Below are 22,108 nucleotides of genomic sequence, written 5' to 3'. Positions count from 1 at the left end.
GGTGAAATGAAAAAAAGAAATAAAAGAGAGAGAGAAAAAAAAAAGTGAGGGCATAATAGACATTTCAGCAACTTTAACAGAAAATTTTGACGGCAGGGACCAATTGGGAGGAAATTGAGAGTTCAAAGACTTTTTAGGTGAAATTCGAAGGTCAGGGACTGAAATAATGAAACCCTATAAGTATAGGGAGTAAACAGTATTTAATTCTATATTAAAACTATAACAGAAGTCTGCAATAGTAAAACTTCAAAAAAATATGTTACAATGTGTTAAAACTAGAAGCATAAGTGGTGAAATGAAATGAAAATGTCATCAAAATACATTGTGACATTTAAAACAATGTTTTGATCAACTTCTAAACCATGAATGATCGGTATGTTGCAACGACATATTTTATTAGCACAAATGTCACACAAAATCAGTCACCTAAAGGCAAAACAATGTGAAGCAAACAAAGTTGAAATTGATATTTTGAAACCAAGAACAAACCAAATTAACTACAAAGAAATGACCTTTTACAGGGGTTAGATGCTCCTTTTCTATCTTATTACATGGCGTTCGCACATTTGGTTTTACAAATAAGAGCACTTTGTAGATTAATTAGGGGGAAGCAGGTTAAAATGTGCAATAGAGAAACTAACTAACTAGGCTTGAATTACATTGTTGACTTTTGCTCTGCTAGGGTTTCCTCCCTAGCCGAAAGACTAATTGAGTTTGACATAGCAATGGCGACAGAGGGTGCAGCGGCGTCTCTCGCCTTATTGGAGGAGGTCGCGCCGTAGTGAACCTGGTGGGGGTGGAGATGTGATCTCTGATTCGTGTTTTTTACTTGTGTGGGCGTCTGCTAACCAAGAAACTGGTGGTTATCCCATCATTCTCCACGGCGATGTCCGGAGTGTGGAGGCTGAAAGAGAGGGTTCTGATCCTTGAAGAGGAGGGAGGGATCTTCGTGTTCCAATTCAAGGAGCAGGAAGTGAAGCACAGTGTTCATGGCGGCCCATGGTATTTTAGCAATTCGATGTTATTGTTGGCTGATTATGACGGTGTAGGGGCTCTGGTAGAGGCTCCTCTGCACTTTGGCGGTGATTGGCCTAAGAGTGGCTATGCGCAATGTGCGGGCTCTCACCTGGCTTGGCAACATGCTAGGCACTTTTCTGAAGGCTGATCATGTGGCGTTGCAACGGAAGGAGGCTACCCAGAGGATCTGATTGGTCTATGATGTGTGCCAATGAGTCTAGACTCGGAGGACGATTTGTTTCTCGCCGGCGATTTCGGTGGACCTGAATTTTCGCTATGAAAAGTGTTGGGGGATTCGCAAGGGGCTTCTTCACCCATGATGGAGGGGATTGTGACTGGAAGTTGGTGAAGGAAGTGGCGGTGGAGGTGGTTCTGTTGTCGAATGCTTTGCAGAAGGAAATGGTGTTGTCGTCCAATGTTATGGTGGAAACCCCACCGTCGTCTCTTGCTCTGGTGGAGGCGATGCAGTCCGGGTCGGCGAATCTGGTGCCAGTGCAAGGCTCTAGAGCCGTGCAGCGGTGCAGGTGGCAAGTTAGGAAGAGGCAGGGACGGAGCTGAACCCTCAAATGGCTGCCCAGAGTTTTTCGGTGGGAAAACCTAATTTCAAATTAGGGTTGACCGTTGGGCCCGAGTTGACCAGTTAGAGAGCTGTTGGGCCGGGTATTGGGTCAGTTGGACTTGAAGGCTCTGGGCCTATTGTTGATGGTCTCCTTGGACACCCATTTAGGGTTTTGGGTGTGAGAAGGCTTCGGGAGGAGGAGTGGCGTGAGGATGGGAAGCGCCTGAAGTTTTCTGAAGGCTTAGTTGATGTCCCAGTCATTGATGGGAAAGTTCCAAAGAAGAAGGGCCGTCTTCGGAGGAGCTGAACGCCCTACCTCAAGAGGGCTAGGGTTACAGACCTACATTGACTCAATGAAGCTTTGGCTATGATGCTTGCAGAGACATACACCATTGAGTCTTTAGGCGTTAATGCTTCATTATAGTTGCTTTGTTTCAGGTTGTGTAGGTTTGTTTTTTCTTTTTTCGCTTGTTTTTATCTTGTTTGTTTTGCATTTCATTTCCTAGTCCTATATCTATTTCTTGAATGTTCACATTCTTGGAAAGTGTAGGATTAGGGAGTTTTATTTTTCCTTGTAGTTCCTTTAGGTTTTTATTTTTTTGGTAGGAGATTTGGGTTGCTTTTCGCAGTCTGTATTGTGCTTGAACTTGTACTATGAGTGCTTTCCCGACATCCTCTAGCTTGACACATTGACGTCGTAATATATTGGAACCTGATTCCATTTCCCTCAAAAAAAAAAAAAAAAAAAAAAAAAAACTAACTATATAGGCTTGAATTCAGAGAGCTTTTGCTGGTCAGGAAGAGACTTGGACACGCTTTCCTTCTCCATGCATCTCTTAGCCCATTCGATAAACTTTGGGCGCTCTGCCTCTACACTGAAGTTGCCAAATTTCTCATACACAGTAATCCAGCTATAGGAAGGGATAAGTGCCACGTCCACAAATCCAGGGTTCTCACCACCAAAGAAAGGCTTATTGCCAAGCTCTTCTTCTAACAACCCAATGTTCTCAAGGTACTCCTTCTTTGCTGCGTCTTGTTCTTCTCCTTTGGTTGTCCAGACCTTCCACCCAATGGGATGTATCTGTATTGATTTCTCATCACTCATGGTTGGAAATTTCCAAGAGTTCAATAGCATGTAGTATACAGAGGAATATTATGCTTTTGGTCCGTGTATTTTGATGAGATTAATGCAGTTTTGATCCTGTTTTGAGTTTTGTAATTTTAATCTCGTTATTTTAGTCTTCTTAGTTTTAATTAGCATGAAAAAAAAAAAAAAAAAACGTGTTTGTCATTTTTTTTTTTTTTTTGGAGAACTTGTTTGTCATGTTTTAGTTAACCTGTCTATACTCATACTTTAAGAGGTGGAATAGACGTGGAACTTGAAGAAAATCACAAACATGACCATTTGCTCTAGTCGTTCTCTTCTCATATTGACAAAAAATTGCAAAGATTGTAAATTCAAACGTAAGAACCAGATTACAAGGACTGAAAATGCAATTAGTTTTTCAATTTTAGAATTCCCCATTTTTTCAATTATAAGTTTATAACAAATCACAGTGATAGTCGAAGCACAAATTAAAGCGTACCTTTTTGTCAACGAAGTCCGCCCAGAACTTGGCTTGGGATCTTAGGTAAGGATCAGAAGGCAACAATGGAGCCCCATCTTTCCAAAGTCCAAACCTCATCAATGTATTGAACCACAATGAGTGACTCGGAGAGGGGTTTGCCATTGTGAATAAGCACCGGCACTTTCTTGTGAACCGGGTTCATCTGCAGCAAAAGTGGGCTCTTGTTCTTCAAGTCCTCCTCCTTGTACTCATATTGTACCCCTTTCTCAGCCAGTGCTATCTTCACCATCGCCACGAATGGGCTAGGCCAAAAACCCAGCAACACCACCTCATTCGCCATTGAAGTCTCGAATAACGATTAATGTAAGTTCAGTTAACTTAGGTGGATCACACATTGTGAACTGTGAGTATTTATACTAAAACTTTAGATCAAGCAAGGAGTGACCAACTAGCTCGGTGCCTCCAGCATTATATATTGTCTCAGAATTGTTTAATACCTGGAGAATTGAATTCCTTTTTTTTGGTCTGGGAGAATTGAATTCTCAATTCCTCTTTTTCTTGCATAATACACATAAGAAATCCTAGCTCGATTCTTCCACCCAGATTTGTCACTACTTTTTCATCAACAAATCATGATTTATTTCGATTGAATAATAATTTTTTGTTTTATGAAAGACATTTTTTTTTTTTTGGACAATGGTCACTTTCATCACTCAAGAAACCAAAGATGTACATGATGTAAATTATAAAGCAGAGCAGATGCTGTTGTGTTTCTAATATTCTTTTGTAATAATATAATCAAGATGCATGTACCTCTCAAATTTATTATTAATTTTTCTTATTCTCTCTAATCCCTCAGATTTGTTGCTACTTTTTCATTAACAAATCATGATTTAATTATCTTTAATTATTTCGATTGAATGATAATTTTTTGTCTTATGAAAGGCGTTTTTCTTTGGCAATGGTCACTTTCATCACTCAAGAAACCAAAGATACATGTCATGTACGGTGTAAATTATAAAGCAGCCTTGGCTGCTAGCTAGGCATTTTGTTGTTGTGTTACACTGTTACTAATATTTTTTTGTTATAAATTAAGGTGCCTCTAGCCTCTTTGATGTTGTGTGGTCTACTGCCGGACTGAAGTTTTGATGCTATTGCTTGGGGACGGTTTCCTTTCGAGCGTCATTTGCTCGAAGATCTAGCATGGTGATTTTCAACGGTGGATTTCGGTGCGAAGTCTCTGAGGCACTGTGGTCGGATTGTTCAAAGTTGTTGTGCTTTCCTGGACCGCCGGTGACATGGCATGGGTTGTGGAGGTGCTGCATAAATGGCAGGGTGGGTAGTGTGATTCTGGTTTCGTGGCAGCGTGGGTCGTGGTGGCATGGAGAGTGGCTGCACAGGTCATGGAGGCAGCGCTAAAGCTGATCTACGTCTGACTACAACGTGGAGGAGATGGAGATTTGGCTTGGGTCAGGCCCGCTTTGTTGGACTTTGAGTTAACTCAACTCACTCTTGGGCCGGGTGTTTGCTCTTTAGTATGTTAGTAGTTTAGCCTATAGTATGTTAGTAGTTTATGTCTAATTTCAATAATTCCCTAACTTTTGTGTTAGGGAGCTATTTACTTTTATGTGTTTCTAGTGAATCTTTTTGAGTAGTACCAAAGAAGGATTCACGTCATTTGTATTTGATGCATTTGATGTCTAATGAGTGGATATAGTTCTATGTAACATTGTGGGTACGTACTAATACATTTTTTTGTCTATCTATAGATGACAGCGGTGTTAAGACTTAAGAGTATAGGTCAAAGTCAAAAAAATGGTCAAAGATCAAAGTGATAATAAGCAAGTCAATATAAATAGGGAGAATTTATCCTTTATTAGAAACAGTACATCGTCTTCTTCCTTGGTTTTCTAGTTTTCTTAGATATCTTGCTTTCTTCTACTTTTTGATGTTTTACCATGAATTTCAACAAGCGGAATGGTGTGTAATGACTATTTTGACTTGAGATGAATGATGTCGCCGATTTGGGTTTGATTAAAAAACAAAACAAAAAATATCATTATATGGCAAAAGAAATTTTTTTTTGGCACTGTTTTCATTTCGTTCTTTATTTTTTTCTTTCTTCTTTTTTGGAAATCCAATTTTGCAAAACTAAAAAGTTCCTTCTCAATTCTAACTAGAAAGGGTGCTGCTACCTCATTCAGCCATATATGTTCATCTCTGATAATCAAGAAATTGGGAAGAAACATGAAAGTTCTTCATTCAAGCTGTTCGTATCTTTCTCTTTTTTGAATTTGAGAAGAAAACTTAACTCGTTAGGGGCGCATGATCTATCGTTATTAACACTGCATGTGATTCCACATCATGTTGAATCTTACAGTTCGTACTGATAGATATGGAGAGATCGAGAGAGAGTCATAAATTGGCCTCACTTGTCACCTTCTAAGAATGCCGTGCCGATTAAGCTGCTGATTCTATCCACACCCGTACGTACTGGTCCATCCTAAAAGGAAACCTTACATTTCGTACGTACTAATCCACTTTTTTGGACTATACAATGTATAGTTCATTCTTATAAAGTTATTTCTTGTTTCTAGTTATGATCTTCACCGATCGATTATACCAGATCTGATTAGGTGATTAATTTAATAGACATGTATTCCCCGTAATCCACAAGAAAATCGGGGTGTTCTTACTCGTGAAGGTTCAAACTCATAATGTTTGAGTTTATAGTTGGTTTATGTACATTGTATGTGGAAATTAAACTCACTAGGTTAATATATTGTAAGGAAGGTGGATTTGGTACGATAATATTAAATATTACGGATCGTCAATTTCGTATCTTGCATGGTACCCTCAAAACAGGTTAACCTATAAGGTGTGGCAACCCCAAAACGTTTAAGATCCAGAAGGCATGAAAATGACTGAACGTGCCGACCGAATGAAAGCTACAGCTAGCCAATTTCAGTCTAAGTAACCCTATAAGAAGGTGCGCATTATCGTTCCCGGTTCTCCATCTTCCTCTTTCAATCTTCCATGCTTATCTTCCCAGAACTCTTCCTCAGTTTCTCTAGCCTATCTGTAATGGAGGAAAGAGTCAGTACTGAAGTAGCTGTCCCACAGATGATTTCAGTGCGCAAGCGCCAACAGACCAAAATGTTGGATACAATTTTTGAGGAAGAGTACTACGATCTGGAGTTGATCAAACCTTGCTGCCGACAATTTACAGATCAACTTCTAGTTATGATCTTGACATATCATGTTATGGTAAGAAGCAGCTCATACTGACTGCGGAAGTGGACGGAGGTCTAGAGATTAATTAGAAGAGAATAAAGTGCATGACATTGAAGTCATGGCTCATTTTAGCTATTGCGCGCATTATGTTTTTTGAAGTTGCAACCACCACTTTAATTTGTTCTTCTCCTCATGGAATTTTTCTAAGCTTCCAAGGAGATTGCAACTGCTGTAATTTTTTTTTTCATTGAAGGAAAATGAGAAATAAAGGACGAACATGTGGTTAGATGGAAAGCATGGCTATGACTCTAACTCAGATAAATACTAGCTAGGAAGCAAGACAATTACCCTGCAACTAAGCACTTTCAATTCAGGTTAATCTAGTACTGTTTTCTATAACGAATTCCTATATATCGTGCTTCACAAATGTGTGTGGGTGAGTTCAAAATTGTCGAGGTCTTCAATACATAAATTAAATTTGTTGACTAAGTGTAAGGCAAAGCAGTCATTGGGGTTTTCCTCAACAGATGCATTTCTTTACTTAAAAACAGTCTGGTTTGAGTATTATTTTGATGACTTTTCATTCCCACTTTCCCAGAAAAGAAGGTATCCGATTCCGTTCAGTATAGGGGGCTATTAAACTCATCTCCCCCCTTCGTAAATTCAGGAATCGATTCCTGATAAGGAGGTGGGACCTACACCCATTCTGATTCCTTCATGTGTTAGTAAACGCAGGAATTCTTTTACCCGGAATCATTCCGATTCTTTTATATGTTAGTAAACGCAGGAATGTTTTTACCCCGTAATCATTCATTCTCATTCCAAGTAAGTAAACGTGCTCTTAAATCAACTTGGAGTTGCCGCGTGCGGATTTATATGGGACAAACCTGCCAAACTAGCTTCCAGTTCATATTACTTTTGAACTCAATTAGAAAAGTTCACATTTTTCCAAATTTAACTTCATATAGTCATGCCGCATGCGGATTGATATGGGACTAACCTGCCAAACTAGCTCCCAGTTCATATTTCATTTGAACTCAATTAGAGAAGTTCACATGTTTCCAGATTTAACTTCATATGGGTGCAGGGATAAAGACATTGAGTCTTTGGAGTCCAAAGTCTTCCCTAAACCATATTAATTAAAAGATAGCAATAATGCATGGCCTCTATAAATAAAAGCCTGTGAAGAAGTATTATAACAAAGTAAACAGTATCCAAACAAACAAAAAACCATGAGAGCTTCAAGTTTCTATGATTGTTTTAGCTCTCTAGTTTGCCTTACCTTGTGCCTTGAGCAGGTTCAGTTGTTTGCATTTGCTTCTGCTTCTATTAATTCCAATTCTGAAGCAGAGGCTCTTCTCAAATGGAGAGACAGCCTTCAAAACCAAACACAGAATAATCTCACCTCATCATGGACCTATAGTCCCAATACTCGTAATGCCACGAACTCTTCCGGAAAACCAGAAGCAAACTTGGCATTGGAGTGGTATTTTATGCAACAAAGCTGGAAGCGTGAGCAACATATAAGCCTTTCCAATTTTGGTTTACAAGGTACGCTGCATGAATTTATGTTCCCCTCCTTCCCCAGTCTCGAATATCTGAACCTCAGCTTCAATCACTCTTTGATGTCATCCCACCTAAGATCAGTTCCCTCACCAAACTTGTGTATCTTGATCTAACCAATAATCAGTTGTCAGGGAGAATCCCACCAGAAATCGGTCTTCTAAGAAATCTGACTTTTCTTATTCTCCGTGGTAATAATCTGTTTTATACTATTCCTAAAGAGATAGGAAACCTGAAATCTCTCATGGAGCTAGAATTGAGCTATAATCAACTCAGTGGTTCAATTCCATCATCATTAGGTGATTTGCCAAACCTTACTCATCTTTATCTCCAACATAACAACCTTTCTGGCAACATCCCTCCAAATTTTGGAAACTTCAGAAAGATCACTGTGTTACACTTGTGGAGCAACAAACTCTCTGGCCCTATCCCTCCAGAAATAGGATATTTGAATTCTTTAGAAGATCTAAACTGTGACATCAATAATCTTAGTGGTTCTATCCCAACATCATTTAGTAACCTAACAAACCTTGCATGGCTCTCTCTCGGTGCAAATAATCTAGCTGGAGCTGTTCCTACAGAGATTGGGAAATTGAAATCTATGTTGAGTATAAATCTCGGCTGGAATCACCTCACTGGTTCAATTCCAACACCACTAGGTGATTTGACAAACCTTACTATTCTTTATCTCCAACATAATAACCTTTCTGGTTCCATCCCTCCGAATTTTGGAATCTTCAGAAAGCTTACTGTGTTATACTTGTGGAGCAATCAACTCTCTGGTTCTATACCTCCAGAATTAGGATACCTGAAGTCTCTAGAAGATCTAAACTTGAGCAATAATCATCTCAATGATTCGATCCCTACATCACTGGGTAACCTAACAAACCTTGAATGGCTCTATCTCGGTGGAAACAATCTATCTGGAGCTATTCCTACAGATATTGGGAAATTGAAATCTATGTTGGGTATAGATTTTGGCATCAATCAACTGAATGGTTCAATTCCCACTTCATTCGGTGACCTGACAAACCTTACAAATCTCTACCTTCGTGATAACCAACTTTCCGGCTCCATCCCCCAAGAGATGGAGAAACTTACGAAGCTGGTTATACTGCTTTTGGATACTAACCAATTTTCTGGTTATTTGCCCCACTATATTGGCCAAGTTGGATCACTCACAAACTTTTCAGTTTCAGACAACCATTTGATTGGTCCAATTCCCAAAAGCTTGAAAACTAGCACAAAGTTATTCAGAGTCCGACTCAATGGAAACCAATTGACAAGCAATCTTTCAGAAGACTTTAGAGTCTATCCAAATCTTTGATTTCTAGACCTGAGCGACAATAACCTGTATGGTGAAATCTCAAGCAACTGGGGACAGTGCCCACAATTGACAACCTTACTACTTGCGGGAAACAACTTAACTGGCAGTATACCACCTGAGATTGGAAATGCAAGCCAAATTCATGAGCTCGATCTTTCTTCTAATGGTTTAGATGGGATGATTCCAGAAGAATTTGGAAGATTGACTTCTTTGGTGAAGCTGAAGTTAGATGGCAATCAACTTTCAGGTAGTGTACCATCAGAATTTGGATCATTGACTGATCTTGAATATCTTGATATATCAAGAAACACATTGAACTCGTCAATTCCAAGCGTTCTGGGTGATTTGCTCAAACTACACTACTTGAATTTGAGCAATAATAAGTTTGGACAAAGAATTCCTGTTCACTTGGGGAAGTTAGCTCAACTGTCCCAACTAGATTTGAGTCAAAACTCAATCGAGGGGGAGATACCATCAGAAGTCAGCAATATGGAGAGTTTGGAGATGTTGAATTTGTCACACAATAATCTTTCTGGTTCCGTTCCAACAAGTTTTGGAAATATGTGTGGCTTGTCGTATGTTGACATATCTTACAATGAGTTAGAAGGTCCACTTCCCAACAGCAAAGCATTTCAAGATGCTCCCCCAGAAGCATTACAAGGAAACAAGGGATTGTGTGGCAACGTTGAAGATTTGGAACCCTGCAATGAAGATAGTTCAAAAAAGGTCCATGGCCAGAAACTGGTATATGTGATCTCATTCTCTCTTCTGGCAACACTTTTACTTCTATCTTCCTGCTTCATAATTGTCTTTGTAGTATTTAGAAAAAAGAAGCATCAGGATGACGAAAGAAACAATAGACATGAGAAGATTTCTTTTTCAACACTCAACTTTGATGGCAAGGCGATGTATGAGGAAATCATAAAGGCAACAGAGGATTTTGATTCCACATATTGCATTGGGCAGGGAGGACAGGGAAGCGTCTACAAGGTGAATTTGTCATCTGCCAACATAGTGGCCGTGAAGAAACTCCATCAGTTATGCAATGACGATGAAAAACTTCAGAAGGAATTCTTAAATGAAGTACGTGCACTGACTGAGATACGACACTGAAACATTGTGAAGCTTTATGGCTTCTGTTCACATAGGCAACACTCATTCTTGGTGTATGAGTATCTAGAAAGGGGTAGCTTGGCAACAGTGTTGAGCAATGACGATGAAGCTAAAGAACTTGGGTGGAATCAAAGGGTGAATATTGTCAAAGGTGTAACTCATGCCTTATGTTACATGCACCACAATTGGTTCCAAACCAATTGTTCATCGGGACATATCAAGCAAGAACATTTTACTGAATGCCAATAATGAAGCCTGTGTTTCAGATTTTGGCACTGCTAAGTTCTTAAACCCAGACTCAGCTAATTGGACTGCCCTGGCAGGCACCTATGGATATATTGCACCAGGTAATATTGTTTTTCGCTGTTTTATACTATTGTATATTTATCACATTTTTGTGCTCTTGTACAGTAGTAGTCTCCTTGTTAAACTGATTGGTTTCGGTTACTAACTTCAAAATTGGACTTGGAAATTAGCATAATTATAATTTAGTTTCTTTATACATGGTCCATTATATAATCACAAGATACCTGCATCTCAATAATGAAAATTCAATTTTTATAAAATTTTTGTGTGCAGAGCTTGCTTATACAATGGCAGTGAACGAGAAATGTGATGTTTATAGCTTCGGTGTGGTAACATTGGAAACAATTATGGGAAGGCATCCAGGAGATCTTCTCGTACCTTTATCATCTGGGTCATCTTCACTGTCATCTGCATTACCCGCCCATCAAATGTTAATTGTGGATGTTTTTGACAAACGCATTTCCCCTCCTACAGATGAAGTTGCAGGTGAACTGCTCTCTCTTGTGAAGATAGCATTTTCATGCTTGAATACCAGTCCTCAGTCTCGACCAAAAATGGAACAAGTTTCTCAACAACTGGAAACTCAGAGGCTGCATTTGTCAAAGCCATTACAGATGATAAGATGTGGTGAATTGCTGACTCTCAAATAGTTTGACTGCCTGATAAATTGGCAATAAGAGAATGTGCTTTTTTCCTATACAAATTTCACTATCTGTGTGCTTTCCTTTTAGAAAAGGAAATATTGTTTCCTTATTGTAATTTTACTTCATGTGCTTGTGTGCTATGGCTCATGTATGATAAAACAAGAAGTTTGTTTTCTATACTAGAACAGAATGAACCAACACAAACAAACAAGAACTTTAGGCCGCCAGAAATACATTTCCTTTAGTGATAGAAGTTAAAAGAGTAAATCCTACTATGTCCATATCATTGCCAGAGAGGCCAAAGCCACTGTAAAGAAGGAAAGTCAATTTCCTTAACCAAAGGCAAATTGGTATGTGTTGGCTGAAATGAGCATGAGGTCAGTACCTGAGTCCTTGGTCAAAAGGAGGCATGGGACAAACTGTGAAAATACATGGTGGTCAGTGTGTGAACAACACCAGAGGATATAACATTGTTGGCCAGCCCAGCCTGTTACATGAGAAAATCAGGAGAATTCCTGTTATAGGAAACGTGATTCATACCTTATGAAATAGGGTACATGACTGTAATGATCAAAGACATTATGCAGTGTTATTCAAGAACTGATAGAGAAGATTGCAGGACACTCATAATCAACTGTATAAGAAACCAAAGAATAACCCAGCAAAGGCATGCAAAACTTTTAGGCTTCTAGCTATACTCTGCAAGAATCTATCCTCAGTTTTCTACCACTTGGCTTGCAGTACTTTATTAGACCAAATACATTCAATCAGTTCTGAATGTCAACACAAATAATAATCCTGTGTAGCTGATGGTAAAAGAGAATCATTCATTTTCAGCACAATCTCAAGTTAGATGTAGAAAAGTAAATTATAAGAGTGACCTTCACAGTCTGAAGCTACAGGAACTAAAAGGGTCCTCAATATGACCACCAACTTCAAAAAGACTAAACTTTCTATCTTATTTCCAAGATATCAAAATGTTTAATAGCAACAAGTTATATTCACCTAATTTCCCTACCTCACAGTCTCCCCAGCCCGAAAAGCCCACAAACGACTATCCAATAAGCAGAATAGTGGTCCGGTACTCATTCCATCATTCATCTTCAGTCTTCTCTGGTGCATCAGAATCTATATCCTCCTGCACTGTCTCGGCCAGCGTTTGACTCTCAATCAATGGGCATTGAATTGATTGCAAGAAGTTGAAGTAAGCATACTTGATATCAAACTGCATATCATACCCTGCCATACATAATCAAACCTCAATATCTATCCATTCACAAACTTGAACTTAACAAGCTACAAAGTGTTAAGTGCTTGATCCCTTACAGTAATTTACAGCAATAGTTCGTCCTCTGCTATCTGGGCTTTGCCTAACATGATGAAACCACATACTTGGCCTGCATTAACTCCACCATATCATTTACACAAAATTGTTCATATCAAATAAAGCAACAATCTTTAATCTCTAAAAATGCATCAATTCGAAACTTACAAGTAAAGCATCTCTCCTGGATTAATCGTACAGCAAAAGGGCCCAGGCCCATTGAAGAACAAAGGGAACTTGGAGAGCTGTTCTTCTCTGTCCTCAGGAGCAGGGTAAGGATCGACACTAGACCAAGGCACAGACCTAGCCGGACTCTCCATTTCCAGCTCAAACTCTCCGGTGACCGGAGAATACGAATACTGAGCGGCCGGGTACTCCCTTACGTACATCCGATGCACATCGGTGGGAGGGAGGAGGAGGAAATGCTTCTGTCCCGTGACCACAGCGTAGAGATTCTCGTAGTGATCCTTGTGAAACGACGTCGTCGAGCGCTCGTCCCCAATCCACATGTTGACGGCCTCGGGTCGGCAACCTAGGGCTTCGGTGGCGAATTGGATGTGAGAATCGCAGTCCGCCGCCAGCGGCGAGTACTCGGAGGGGAAGCAATTGTTCTGCTGCTGCGCGTAGGCCACGAACGACGACGCGTGGTTTTTGGCCGTGATGAGGCCGAGGGCTTCGGGGAAGGGCGTGCGCTGCACGTGGGCGGAGGCGAAGCAGAGGGAGGAGGAGGAGGAAGGGGAGGGGACGAGGGCGTCGGCGCGGCCGTGAGGGGTGAGGTGGAGGGACACGTGGGAGGAGGAGAGGGCGGAGGTGAGGTAGGAGTCGGAGGTCCAGCGGGTGAGGGCCGGCCAGTGATGGGTGGCGTTGGAGATGATGCAGGGCTTGTTTTGGGAGACGTAGTCTCGGAGGAATTGGAGTGGAGTTGGCGGGAAGTGGAGTCGGTCCAGTTCGCCGGAGGTGCCTAGATTGAGCTCCCGTACTTCGTTCCATAATGTCTCGATTTTTCCCTCCATTGGAGTTGGATACTGAGTCAGTCAGAGTGAAGTGAGACCGAGGAAGAAGACGAATCAGAAATAGAGACGCACAGAATAGAATGGTCGGCTGGGCCTCTTTTCAATTTTGGGTTTAGGTGGGTGCGGGTGTGCGTACTATTCGATACTGAACGATTATAATTGATACTTTTATGCCACATTTTAGGCTATTTTCAATTATATTAACAATATTTAGGTTAATTTTAATTTTTTGAGGGCAGCGTTTAATCCTAGTCCTAAGCTATAAGATCTAGATGGCCAAACATGTAAAAATACTAAAAACCAAAGAGATGAGACCTTTCCTCCTCTTCCATAAAATTATTTATTGCTTCTGCCAACAAAATAGGCGAAAAAGGTATAATAAACAAAAAATAAAAATTAAGAAGTTTATTTTTATCGTCTAGATGATTTCGTGCTCCGACGCCCGATGATAGAAAGATCAAAAGAATGCTTTAACTAGATGATTTCGAGCTCGGACACCCGGTGATATCTCCAATTGAGACAAAGCTTGGAATGTAAGGAAATATTGAAGCCCTTGAGAGACTGTCTACCTCGAGTATCTGATCAAGACCCTTTCTTCCAGGAGTATACACCTCAAGTGCAAGTCTTATTTTATCAAGCAATAACGCTTTCCCCTCTTCTGTGTGTTCTATCACTTGTTTAAAATACAGAGTGGTGCCGCTTATTTCCAACTCTTTGGTCCAAGACTCGTTACAGCCGTAATCCTTCAGCACCCAAACAATGATTTTGGTATAAGAGCAAACTGTTACAGAGAGCCAATCTTTCAAGATTCTGAGGTTTAAAGTAGCGACGCATCGAGAAGGTGGCAGGGGTAACTCTTGAAAACACTCCCTCTCAACGTCGAAAGCACAAATTATACGAGAGCCGTCAACAGAGCCACCAATCCAGTGAAGAAAACCATTAAGATAAATCCCGCCATTACGTGATGGAAAACGAAGAGAGTACACAAAATTCCCAATGCTTCTCCAAATCCACGAGCCAAGAGTCAAAACCTTTACCTCCACTTTGTCAGGTTCATCGATTACAGGCACAAACAGAAGTACTTTATAGGCATTACTGATAGGACTAAATCCAAAACCAAAATCTTTAATATCATTCTGTTCACCAGTATCAGTAGGTGGAAAAGATAAAGACTCACCGGTCAAGGGATTGGATATGCTGTAAAAACGCCTCCTACCACAGAAAGTCGAGGCAAAATGGTATAGAAAAAGGAAGCCATTGCATGAACCCACAATAGTTCCATGTGACTGATTGTACATGGGATTTCCATCACTACGAAACCTCATTACGACATCTTCTTGAATAAAGTTGCTTTTGAGGTCTACCAATGTCAACAATTTGCAGCACGGGCTCCAGTCGTGGACCAAAAGGCATGTGGGTGTTCGTGAAAACAGGTCTCTAGATAACTGGGGGTAACAGCGCCAAGACTTGCACACAAGCTGGCATTGGACGAGCGTTTTGGTTGGAAGTTTGCACAAGATCTCTGCTATTATGTGGTCTGGTAATTGAAGAAGGTAGGGTTTCTTATCTTCTTGGTTTGGTACTAGTCCACCATTATTCGGGCAAACTTTGGTTGTCATCCTGTTTGGTTGGAAGAGTTTGAAGCACTGCCGGCATCGCTATATGTAGGGCTTGAAGCATAAGTTCTATTTTAGCTAGGATTCCTATTGCAATAAGGAAAACTCGTGGACAGTATTGCTTCTTTTGGGTTTAGAGGATTGGGCTGGGCTGCTTTTAATCCTTGGGCCTAAGTTAATCATATTTTGGTTCAATGTAATCAATCTGATTTGTTGCTGTGTCCCCTTTTCATGGATCTTAAAACATGTACGTACTACATTTCATCAAATGTATAAAAACTAGGGGACGAGGGCGTCGGCGCAGCCGTGAGGTGGAGGGACACGTGGGAGGAGGAGAGGGCGGAGGTGAGGTAGGAGTCGGAGGTCCAGCGGGTAAGGGCCGGCCAGTGATGGGTAGCGTTGGAGATGAGCAGGGCTTGTTTTAGGAGACAAAGTCTCGGCGGACTTGGAGTGGAGTTGGCGGGAAGTGGACTCGGTCCAGTTCGCCGGAGGTGCCTAGATTGAGCTCCCGTACTTCGTTCCATAATGTCCCGAATTTTCCCTCCATTGAAGTTGGATACTGAGTCGGTGTGAAGTGAGACTAAGGAGGAAGACGAAGTAGAAAGGACAATTCTTAAGTTCACCCTTTGGGTGAATGAACATATTCATCATGTCTTGCGATTAACGCATAATAACTTTATAATTTTCTAATTCAACCATTCATGTTGTCAGTTAAAAATCAATCAAATTGAAGACTTATTAGTTATTTATTTCTATGAAATACATGGACGGTTCATCATAATAGTAGTAAGTGTTGTTAGAACCATCTATTTGTTTGATTCAATTAGATACTTAAACGATTTCCGATTCGATTGATTTTTTACAGAGATGATCTTTAAAGGATAATTTAAGATATGAACTGTTGGATTATAAATTTATTTAATAAAAATATGTTAATAGTCAATGGGGTGAATATACTCAACCTGAGAATTGAGTAGAAATAGCAATAGAACAGGTTTAGGAATTGGGCTGGGCCTCCTTCAATGATAGGTGTTTCTGCTAAACATAATTCATCTAACATTCTACATCTAGCAAGATGCGCTGAACTTCACGAAAAATATGATGAAAGTAAAAAAAATTAAACACATTAACATATCTTTGCCAATCATCCATGATCCTTCCAATGTCATAAGGTCATCTTCATTAACTTGTATAGCAATTTTTAAACCTACCGAGTGCTTCAGCCTCCATATGAATAGATGATTGTGCAACAGGGAAACCTCTAGCCTAAGTAGCCAAGTATTAACAAAATTTTTCAATGATATTAACAAAATTTTGGTTAATTTTAAATTTTTGAGGGTATATTTGCAACGTATAATCTTAATTCTAAGCTGTAAGATCTAGATGGCCAAACATGTAAAAAAAGAAGAGATGAGACCTTTCCTCTTCCATAAAATTATTTATTGCTTCTGCCAACAAAATAGGCAAAAAAAAGGTATAATAAAAAGAATTTTTAAAAAAAATTAAGAAGTAATAGTCTAGATGATTTCAAGCTCCGACGCCTGATGATAGAAATATCAGAACAATGCTTAACTAGATGATTTAGAACTCCGTTACCCGGTGATATCTCTAATTGAGACCAAGCTTGGAATGTAAGGAAATTTTGACGTTATAATTGAATGCTGTCTCCCATCTACCACGAGCATCTCAAGACCCTCTCTTCCAGGAGTATACACCTGAAGTCTACGTCTATCTAACAATAACGCTTTCCCCTCTTCTGTGTATTCCATCACTTGTTTATCAAACAGATCAGTGCCGCTTATTTCCAAGTCTTTGGTCCAAGACTCATTACAGCCATAATCCTTCATCGCCCAAACAATGAGTTTGGTACCAGAGCTAACTGTTACAGACAGGCAACCTTTCAAGACTCCGAGGTCTAAAGTGACGCTTACATTTAAACTTAAACAAGAAGGTGGCAGGGGTAACTCTTGAAAACACTCCCTCTCAACGTCAAAGGCAATTATACCAGAGCCCTCAATAGAGCCACCAATCCAGTGAAGAAAACCATTGAGATAAATCTCGCGATAACGTGATTGATCACGAAGAGATGAGAACACATAATTCCCAATGCTTCTCCAAATCCACGAGCCAAGAGTCAAAACCTTTACCTCCACTTTGTCAGGTTCATGGATTACAGGCACAAACAGAAGTACTTTATAGGCATTACTGATAGGACTAAATCCAAAACCAAAACCAAAACCTTCAATATCATCATCCTGTTCACCAGTATCAGTAGGTGGAAGAGATAAAGACTCACCGGTCAAAGGATTGGATATGTAAAAACGAAAACCCGTCCTATCAAATAAACCCCAGGCAAAATCGTATAGAAAAAGGAAGCCATTGCATGAACCCACAACAGTTACATATGGCTGATTGTATGTGGGATTTCCATCACTACGAAACTTCATTACGGCATCTTGAATTAAGTTGTTCTTGAGGTCTACCAGTGTGAACAATCTGCAGCGCGGGCTCCAGTCGTAGAGCAAAAGGCATGTGGGTGTTCGTGAAAACAGGTCTCTAGACAAGTGGGGGTAACAGCGCCAAGACCTGCACACAAGCTGGCATTGAACGAGCGTTTTGGTTGGAAGTTTGCACAAGATCTCCGCTATTATGTGATCCGGTAATTGAAGAAGGTAGGGCTTTTTATCATCTTGGTTTGGTACTAGTCCGCCATTATTCTGGCAAACTTTGGTTGTCATCCTGTTTGGTTGGGAGAGGGCTTGAAGTACTGCGCCGATCGCAATATGTAGGGTTAGAATTTTAGCTAGTATTCCTATTGCGATAAGGAAAACTCGTGAGTCAGTACTGCTTCTTTTGGGTTTAGAGGATTGGGCTGGGCTGCTTTTTATCGGCCTAAGATAATTTGTGACTGTTTATATTCAATTTTGGTTCAATGTTATCAAATCTGGCTTCTTGTTTTCAATTTCGCTCAATGATGTCAAATTATCAAAATTTGTTAAAAGAATTTTCGTGACCTACAATTCAACAACGTTTCATTTGTTTAAACAAATCTCATAACAATACACATCTCGAAATGGAGGAAAAAGAATTCAGATGCTGCATTATGTTGTTTTAACTAAAGAAAATAAAGAGCAATGGGATTCAGAAACATCGCTCTACAGCTATAACGGATCATCGCAAGCAGATTTATGTATCAACAAAATGGCGTTGGGACCAAGCACTTCCAAGTTAGGTTTTCAATTCTGTTAGGCTTCACCAACTTACTCATGATAAAAGATGATATCCAACTACTCATATAGGCAAACAAAGTGAGGAAAGAAAATTACAAACAAGTTAGTGTGCATGACAATCACATAGAGCATCCACTTTTGCTGCAGCCGGGGTTCCTGCTGTCCCCTTTTCATGGATCTTAAAACATTTACTACATTTCATCAAATGTATAAAAATTAACTTGCACCATGTTCAAAATGATAAATAGTTATCACAGGGCTACACTGCTATTGTCTAATAGGAGACGCCTTCTTTAACAATACAGAAGGTATTGGAATGAAAATAGACATGCAGCAAAAACAACGATACTCGAGTGCTCAAACAGGCCTATCTCACCAGCATCTAAACTGAAATGAATTTCAACCACCCCGAGCTTCCCTTCTGGTGGCATCGTGCAGCAGTTCAACATCAACTCCCTCTGGAGGTAGTTGAACATATCTCACAACTGATCCCCTGATAAAACAGTTCCTCACTGAAAGCTGCAAAAAGACATAGCCAAGCGATTCTTAAATTGAAAGAGCAACTTATTATTCAAGAGTGAAACTCAACCGCTATATTTTATTTAAGCATAAAAGAGTCAGAAAGGCAGAAACACAACAGCAGCTCAATAAAGTAAAGAGTATGTTGACAATTACATGTAACCAAGCAAATACGCGTCAAAAGTCTTGAAAGCTAATGACACATGTTTATATAGTTTTTCACCTCACCCAAAAAGAAAAACCACCACTGAAATTTGAATCCAATATCTTCTAGAAATGATAGTTTGACCATACACAGTCTAGCAAGAAGGAAAACTCCACCATTATGAATTCAACAGATAATCCTTCCATCACTAGATTCCACGAATGTGCAAAATTAAATTGGCAAATTTACAGGTCTAACTTATCTGAAAACGACAAAGATACTCAGATCAGATAATACTTAAACCCCAAGTTTATACACAATGCTGAGCATTCAACTCATAAAACCCAAGAACAAATTAAGCTTACTTGCATGCCCTGAAATCACAACTACCATATGGCATGCTAAAACTTTACCACAGACCAACATAAAAAAAGGAATGAACACAATCACTCATAAGCCCCAAATTAGACTACAACACTTTTAATATAGAGATTCTATCCTTTTAAGCTGCCCAGTCCACACAGTCCCATCCAAAAAAAAAAAAAAATATATATATATATATATATATATATATCATACTTGACTAACAGATTTAGCTAAAATTGAAAGTGACAGGATTCGTATGACTTAGAATACACCCAAGATTTCGTATGACTTGAACTCAGTCTGTGACGGGATTCTTACAATGAAAGGAAGAAAAAGAAAAAGTAAATGAGACCCTCACTACACAACTAAGCTTTCCCAAGGAATGAACAAGTGCATGCTTAAAATAAAGTTGCATTGATGTATTTCACTTTAGGGTACATAAATTGTTTGAAGCACTAAGTTGTAAAATGCTTGTCCGCAAATAGGTGAGAGAGAAACGTCAGGGAAGCAATACTAAACTGAACAGGGTTTTACTGTTGAACAAGAGCAGTGGCTCTGCACATTTCAAGGGGGCAGTAAAGGAAAGCAGACGTTTTGTTTTACTTATAGGCACACACTCACAAACAGATATACACTGATGGTTAGTCAAACAGGCCTTTGTTTTTCTTCTTTATCATGGGTCGGAGAAGCAACGGAACCCAGTCTTTTTCAACTATAACAGACGTTTATGAGAGAAAATAAATTACAAAAACTTCTTTATAAAGGGACTTGAATCTCATTGTTATACTCCAGACTATATCTCCAAACCCCAAACTCCTCACTAGTTCTATCCATGCCATTTTTGGTCCACTTTTCTGTGCCATTAACAACAGTAAACTAAATCCTAGGTGGCTTCAAATCTTCAAAATCCAATTAATGAAATCACAACAGATGACTCAGTTTCTCTTTAGTGGGATTTATCCCCACCCTAGAACAAATTTCATCGCTGCTAATGCGTACTTTCTCATAGTGCCACATATCCACTTCCTAAAATATGAATTCTAAATGCATCTTATTAGTACATTATTCCAAGTCTTATGTAGCTTATCAGAAAGTGTAATATACTGCCTCAGAGTGGCTTCATTTACCCTTCCCTTTAGCTTCATAATTATTTCAAGAATCCAACTATCCCACACTCAATTCATTCCCTTTTCTCTATCTTCACTGTCAACACTTCCATCAACTAAATATCCTACGAAAGAACCAAAATTCGCAATCCTTCACATTAAAATTAAAAACACAAACTGTTATGTACTTCCAGAATGCAATGTTATGATCACTCAGAAGCCAGGATCTACTCAAGGGAACGGCCAATCCTAAATGCATCTTATTAGTACATTATTCCAAGTTTTAAGTAGCTTCAGAAAGTGTACTATACTGCCTTAAAAGTGGTTTCATTTAACCTTCCCTTCAGCTTCATCGTTATTTCAAGAATCTAACTATCCCACTCAGCTCATTCCCTTTCCTCTATCTTAACTGTCACACTTCCATCAACTATATATCCTACAAAGAGCCAAAATTCGCAATCCTTCACATAAAAATTCAAATACCAACTGCTATGTACTTCCTGTATGCAATTAACGTGCTTATGATCACTCATAAGCCAGGGTCCAGGACCTACTCAAGTGAATGGCCAATCGCCACCATTGTTCATCAATTACACGAAAACGAATTCGACAGAGCATGCTAAATCCAAAACCCTAACTTCACACGACATTCAAAATTACCAGGATTACCCTCAAATTACCAAAACCCTAGAAAGTAAAAAAAACATCACACAGGCACATAAAGAAGAGTAAATTAGCAAAAGAGAAGTGAGAGATACCATGTGGGGGTACTTGTCCTGGTCAACAACCCTAGTGTTCTCAAGCTTTATGTTGAGATACTGATCGACGGAGTGAAGTGTGCCCCTAATCGCAAGGTCGTTCTTGAGCTCCACAGTGACTTCTCGGCCCACTAACTCCTTGAAGTAGGAGAAGAACAACTGCACAGACCCAAAAAAAAAACAGTTGAGATTAACGGTTGCAGAGAAAACTCCGACGGAAAATCAGTAAGAAATTACAATCGGAAAAATAGGGGGAACCCAATAAGAAAAGGTTGGAATAGAAAAATGGAAAGTGGAAACTACCATTTTTTGTTAGGTAGAAGAAAGGTCTGAGCTGTTTTGGTGTCCCTCCGATCGAGTTGCAAAGCGAAGCGACGGAACAAGAGTGAAAGATGTGGAATGTGGAGTTCGCGGCTTCGCGTTATTTAGAGGGGGGCAAAACAGCGACTGGCATAAAGAGCCATCGAGGTCAATTTTAATCGGGCCTTGGGCCTCTGTTTTTTTTTTTTTTTTTTTTCTTTTTTGGACCAATGATAAAAGAGGTCATTTTGAAGTGTCAAATTTGAACCGTTCATACTTATAATTTTAAATCGTCATTTTGAATACCTTAACGATCACCGATTTCGCTAAAAAGGGAAAATGTCACAAACAGTACCCCAACTTAAAGTCATTCTACACTTTGGTACCTCATCTTCTAAAT

At 39.6% G+C, this 22,108-nt stretch overlaps 5 protein-coding genes and 1 pseudogene across 6 annotated transcripts; 1 reads left to right on the top strand and 5 right to left on the bottom strand.

The window, feature by feature from the left end:
* Positions 1–1,867: 1,867 nt before the first annotated feature.
* Positions 1,868–3,590, bottom strand: LOC133732871 (probable glutathione S-transferase; annotated as a pseudogene).
* A 2,638-nt stretch (positions 3,591–6,228) lies between these two features.
* On the top strand, positions 6,229–11,337 carry LOC133731053 (MDIS1-interacting receptor like kinase 2-like). Its single transcript, XM_062158524.1, has 7 exons — positions 6,229–6,411; positions 7,677–7,929; positions 8,076–9,155; positions 9,276–10,351; positions 10,394–10,532; positions 10,648–10,728; positions 10,961–11,337. The coding sequence occupies exons 1-7, from the start codon at positions 6,229–6,231 to the stop codon at positions 11,335–11,337; spliced, it is 3,189 nt and encodes a 1,062-aa protein (XP_062014508.1).
* Positions 10,919–13,774, bottom strand: LOC133728503 (lysine-specific demethylase JMJ32). Of its 2 annotated transcripts, XR_009855869.1 has the most exons (4): positions 12,824–13,774; positions 12,658–12,728; positions 11,717–12,570; positions 10,919–11,277 (listed from the first exon to the last, which is right to left on the bottom strand). XR_009855869.1 is itself a non-coding variant. In XM_062155912.1 (3 exons), exons 1-3 carry the CDS (start codon positions 13,666–13,668, stop codon positions 12,425–12,427), a joined length of 1,062 nt encoding a protein of 353 aa, XP_062011896.1. In that variant the 5' UTR covers positions 13,669–13,774; the 3' UTR covers positions 10,919–12,424. The 2 variants fall into 2 exon arrangements, 1 of the variants encoding a protein (XP_062011896.1); XM_062155912.1 differs by having other exon boundaries at positions 10,919–12,570.
* Positions 13,775–13,977: 203 nt separating this feature from the next.
* LOC133728502 (F-box protein At3g07870-like) lies at positions 13,978–15,341 on the bottom strand. The gene has a single exon (XM_062155911.1). It carries the CDS (start codon positions 15,285–15,287, stop codon positions 14,139–14,141), a length of 1,149 nt encoding a protein of 382 aa, XP_062011895.1. The 5' UTR covers positions 15,288–15,341; the 3' UTR covers positions 13,978–14,138.
* A 1,535-nt stretch (positions 15,342–16,876) lies between these two features.
* On the bottom strand, positions 16,877–18,022 carry LOC133731052 (F-box protein At3g07870-like). The gene has a single exon (XM_062158523.1). The coding sequence runs from the start codon at positions 18,020–18,022 to the stop codon at positions 16,877–16,879; it is 1,146 nt and encodes a 381-aa protein (XP_062014507.1).
* Positions 18,023–18,551: 529 nt separating this feature from the next.
* Positions 18,552–21,844, bottom strand: LOC133728505 (sm-like protein LSM2). The gene is made up of 3 exons (XM_062155914.1): positions 21,712–21,844; positions 21,409–21,567; positions 18,552–19,033 (listed from the first exon to the last, which is right to left on the bottom strand). Exons 1-3 carry the CDS (start codon positions 21,712–21,714, stop codon positions 18,914–18,916), a joined length of 282 nt encoding a protein of 93 aa, XP_062011898.1. The 5' UTR covers positions 21,715–21,844; the 3' UTR covers positions 18,552–18,913.
* Positions 21,845–22,108: the final 264 nt, after the last annotated feature.

The sequence above is a fragment of the Rosa rugosa genome, chromosome 2, assembly GCF_958449725.1.
Source record: "Rosa rugosa chromosome 2, drRosRugo1.1, whole genome shotgun sequence".
Taxonomy (NCBI): domain Eukaryota; kingdom Viridiplantae; phylum Streptophyta; class Magnoliopsida; order Rosales; family Rosaceae; genus Rosa; species Rosa rugosa.
The sequence above is the reverse complement of the archived record's forward strand: the minus strand, read 5'-3'. Positions and strand labels throughout refer to the sequence as shown.

Coding starts and splice junctions, on each gene's coding strand:
- LOC133731053 (XM_062158524.1), top strand. CDS start 6,229: ATGGAGGAAAGAGTCAGTACTGAAGTAGCTGTCCCACAGATGATTTCA. Junction 6,412..7,676: donor TCTTGACATATCATGTTATG/GTAAGAAGCAGC, acceptor TGCCTTGAGCAG/GTTCAGTTGTTTGCATTTGC. Junction 10,533..10,647: donor AAGGGTGAATATTGTCAAAG/GTGTAACTCATG, acceptor CCTGTGTTTCAG/ATTTTGGCACTGCTAAGTTC.
- LOC133728503 (XM_062155912.1), bottom strand. CDS start 13,668: ATGGAGGGAAAAATCGAGACATTATGGAACGAAGTACGGGAGCTCAAT. Junction 12,729..12,823: donor CCAGGAGAGATGCTTTACTT/GTAAGTTTCGAA, acceptor GAGTTAATGCAG/GCCAAGTATGTGGTTTCATC. Junction 12,571..12,657: donor AACTATTGCTGTAAATTACT/GTAAGGGATCAA, acceptor TATGTATGGCAG/GGTATGATATGCAGTTTGAT.
- LOC133728502 (XM_062155911.1), bottom strand. CDS start 15,287: ATGACAACCAAAGTTTGCCCGAATAATGGTGGACTAGTACCAAACCAA.
- LOC133731052 (XM_062158523.1), bottom strand. CDS start 18,022: ATGACAACCAAAGTTTGCCAGAATAATGGCGGACTAGTACCAAACCAA.
- LOC133728505 (XM_062155914.1), bottom strand. Junction 19,034..21,408: donor AGGACAAGTACCCCCACATG/GTATCTCTCACT, acceptor GTCTTTTTGCAG/CTTTCAGTGAGGAACTGTTT.